General features: G+C 38.5%; 1 protein-coding gene across 1 annotated transcript in view; it reads right to left on the bottom strand.

Moving 5' to 3' along the window:
• Positions 1–15: 15 nt before the first annotated feature.
• LOC107696234 (formin-binding protein 4-like) overlaps positions 16–4,049 on the bottom strand; it is a 16,543-nt gene continuing 12,509 nt past the window's right edge. The window contains exons 10-14 of the mRNA XM_016496492.1: positions 2,589–2,833; positions 2,364–2,499; positions 2,073–2,266; positions 758–915; positions 16–660 (exon numbers count right to left, since the gene is read on the bottom strand). Of these exons, the coding sequence (XP_016351978.1) occupies positions 567–660; positions 758–915; positions 2,073–2,266; positions 2,364–2,499; positions 2,589–2,833 (827 nt within the window). The 3' untranslated portion in view covers positions 16–566. The remainder of the gene's footprint in view (positions 661–757; positions 916–2,072; positions 2,267–2,363; positions 2,500–2,588; positions 2,834–4,049) is intronic.

The following is a 4,049-nucleotide window of genomic DNA, read 5'->3' as shown; positions in this document are numbered from 1 at the left end:
TATATATATGGATAAACTGATATTGAAGCTTAGCTTATAAATCATTGTTAGCTAGATACACAGGTACAGCACTGTTTAATGTCACCCATGACTGTGCACAGCTCACTGTACAGCTGATGGTTCGCACCCTTGACATTGTACAAAACATATGTTTTGTTTTTTCTGAGAAACTGGAACAGTCCTTTAATATTGATTTCATTACATTTTAATTTACAGATAAATCGTGCACAGGTTTCATGGTTGGAGTAATAAAACAAAAGGAGAACGAAATATTCTGTACATGTTTAACCTGGTTTCAGGTTCACTGCATCTTTAAAATAACTTCTGGACATAAGCTGTTTTATTTTTCAACAACCCATAACAAACTATACCTTTAGTCAAAAGATGATGCATTTGAATTTAACAGCACGGAGCTGACCTAAAATAGGCTCCGACAAGCAATGTGCGTTTATATTAAAAAAATAAACATTCATTCAATTTTGCCCAACTAAGTCCACTGAAGCTTAGCAAGTGGGACACAACACCAAAACACAGTTCAGTCCGCTCTTGTTTATGGTTTAAGACTGTTAAGAACTCTGCATCGTCTTTTTTTTCTTTAACAGTCTTTCCCTCCAGTCATCAGGAAGTGTTTCAAAGTTAGCATTCTTCACAGACTTCCCTCTGCAAATGGAGACAAAAACGACAAGTATTTGAACAATCTGCATTTTTTTGCTCAAATTTTTGCTGATAATCTTTGTAATGGCTTCTTTAAACTTACGATGCAAGCTGTTGTTGTTTCCATTCCTCAATGCGTCTGCTGTTGTGCTGTTCTCTATCTTCATCGCTGGAGCTCGACTTCTCCTCTTCATCTAGCTCTTTCTGAATGCTCTGCCACTTCTTTACCAAGGATGGCATCTTTGTCTTGCTCTTCTTTGTCTTTAAAAAATAAAATGACAGCATTTAAATTATTTTCTTTCTAAATTAATGGGGACATTGGATGCAAAATTCACTTTTACATTTTTGCATATAAATGTGTCTTAGGAATGTGTTTGACAACCACCCTACAATGATAAAAAAAACATTCACTCCATTTTTTAATGCCCAATAAACCTAAAGAGTCTCAATTATCAAGCCGTTTTGATTTTCAGAGTAGTATGAAGTCATATTGTTCAGGCCCCGCCCACAACCGCTGACAGACTGTCCCATATGTTTCATTGGCAATGCAGGTGTCTTGTAGTTGGATGTAAAAGTGAACACAAGGCCGGTTTACACCGCAAGAATGAGCAGCGCTAATTTTTTTGTCGTGCTGCATGTCAACAAATGAGTGCATTCACACCGGGAGCAGGAGCAGCATGTGAGTGTCAAGCAGGAGCAGCACTGAAGCGATGGTTTCAGTGCAGATGCGTTTAATAGTCTTAATTTACTCCCAACATGAGAGACACTGAGGACACAGTGGATTGGTTTAGTTTTTGATGGTAACGCACCACCAATGGTGCAGTAGCTCATTATCATTTAAAGAGACACGCACCTTTGACAAGGTAAAAAGGGTGTTGTTTTACACGACCATTGAGGAATTTCAACCAAAGTACGTTGCAGGCATTTCATGAAGACCCTAAAGAATCATACCAACTTGTGGAAAATGGGCATCCGATGTTTCTAAAAATCTAATATTTTATGGGGAAAAAAAGAAAGAAAAATAATAAAACAAATTAGGGATGCGCCGATCCGATATTCATATCGGGCAGAGATATATAAATTCTACATTTATTTAAATGAGGGAAAAAAACTTCACTGGTATCGGATCGGAATCGGTATCGGCCAATACCGAACCCTAGGTATCGGAATCGGTATCGGAGGCAAAAAAGGCGGATCGGAGCATCCCTAAAACAAATACAGCAATACAAAACTCAAGAACCCAAAAACAAAACAAAAAAACTAAACCAATACAAACCCAAGAACCAAAACAAAAACAGCAGAACAAAACACACCAAACACAAAAACAAAACAAACCCCAAAGCAAAAAAAAAAAAAACCGGCCAAACAAAAATGCAACAACAAAACCACAAGAACGAAATAAAACAAAAAACACCCACCTTCTCTTTCTTTTGTTTCTTTGTTTTATCTGTGAGGGCTTTGCTCATCGGTTCCAGGGTGCTGGGAGGTTGTGGAGCAGGAGGGGGTGGCTGGGGCGGCAGAGCTGGCATTGGTGGGACTATGCTCTCTGTAGGCAAAGGAGGTGCAACTGTAGTTGTCATCCCCCAGTAAGCACTTCCAACTAGAAGTGGGCCTGTGAATGAACGAGAGGAACATGAGGAACAACATCTTGCCGCAAGACAGGATTTTCTATGAAAATACTGATGTGTGTAAAAGTAGTTTATTCTCACCAGCAGTAGCAATGGGTTGAGTGTAAAGAATAGGGCTGCTGCCGATGGTGACTGTTTTGGGCAGCGGGACTGAGCCTGGGGTCTTGCGTTTCTGGGCTTTAGCTGCAAGTCCCAAAGATGCTGCTTCCTCAGCCGCCTGAGAAAAAGACATCAAAAGATATCATTTCACTATGCACTAAGGCATAATAAACTAAATAATCTTAATTCAAGACAAACAAAAGTGACCTTGAACTCTTCTGTTCCAGGAGCCGGAGGCTCTGACTCCTCATCCTCCATCTCCACTTCCTCAATCTCTCCGTCATCCTCAAGGGGTGGTGGAGGGGGTGGAGGAGGAGATTCAGGTGGTGGAGGAGGTGGCGGTGGTTGCTCTGTAGGTGGAGGTGGCGGATCCTCAGGAGGAAGTGGAGGCAATGGTGGCTGAGGAGGCTGGGGAACCAACCAATAAGACTGCACATCTCCTAACGAAGCTCCTGTTGAAAAAAAATAAACAAAATACAGGGATGAAAACTCATCATGGGTGAAAAAGGTGACAAAGACGAGCAACCCCCCCTACATTTTTTAAACAATTATAATAATTTAAAGCCTTTATTATTTTCTAACTCTGCCAAAATTAAATTTAAATGTTCACTTTCATTCATGAAGAAGACAGGAAAAAAATGTTCTCCTGGTGGAAAACAAAGACTTGATGAAAATGAAAATGACATGAAATTATCATTATATCCAGTAGATGGCAGCAGAGGATCACCCATTAGCTCAGTTGCCATTTCCACTCCCGTTTTTCTCATGTCTTGCTTTTGGATTTATTATAAAATGACTATGAAGTATAGCAAGTGCAGGAAGTCACAAAGTCTCCTGTCATTTAAAAATAAATAAATAAAGCCCAGACACCAACAGCCTAGTAGGGTTAATTATTTAAATACTTATCTAGCTAACTACAAATTAAGTTAATTATTAATTGTATAATAATTAAACAATGCATTAAATATTTTGGCTTTTTTTTTTATTTTTTATTTAATTTAAAAACTACATTTTTCAAACTTTGCCTAAAAAAGGACACATCAAAAGGAGAGCTTTAAGTTATCTTTACCTGTAGAAGCTGCTAAAGGCAACACAGACTTGTGGCTGCTGTAGTTTTGTTACTCTGAATTTACTCTGCATCACTTAAAGCTAGGGATGTAACGATTAACCACGAGCCGGTTGAAAATCGATTCAAATATGTGACGATTCAAATCGGTTGAGATGCTAAACAAATCGAGATTCATTTAGGGGTAGGAGTTTATATGAATGTATGTCTGAGGGGAACTTACTGTCTTTAGAAAAGTTTAGATGGTATTTTTTCTTTTCATCTTGCCTCTGTATAATGCATATTAAAGTTCATAAGTGTAGCGCTGCTTTGTTTACAGCGGAAACCAAGGAAACGCTTTAAGCGCCACCTGCTGGCAGAGAGTGAATCTGCGTCTCATTCAGCTCCTCTGCTGTTTCATGCAGATATTTTTATGTATAGTTTCACAAAACTGAAGTCAAAGTCGAAATTATACAACTTAATTTAGATTAAAAACTGCTCATGTTGCATGTATGCAGCATCTTTGTTTGGATCATGATTAAAATGCAGTGGTTGCCTCTCATTTTAAATGGAAAGAGCACAGACAAAGCCTTAGTTTGTTTATATGAAGAGATTTATTTTAT

This window comes from Sinocyclocheilus anshuiensis, unplaced genomic scaffold, assembly GCF_001515605.1.
Source record: "Sinocyclocheilus anshuiensis isolate Anshui unplaced genomic scaffold, SAMN03320099.WGS_v1.1 scaffold778, whole genome shotgun sequence".
Lineage (NCBI taxonomy): Eukaryota > Metazoa > Chordata > Actinopteri > Cypriniformes > Cyprinidae > Sinocyclocheilus > Sinocyclocheilus anshuiensis.
The sequence above is the reverse complement of the archived record's forward strand: the minus strand, read 5'-3'. Positions and strand labels throughout refer to the sequence as shown.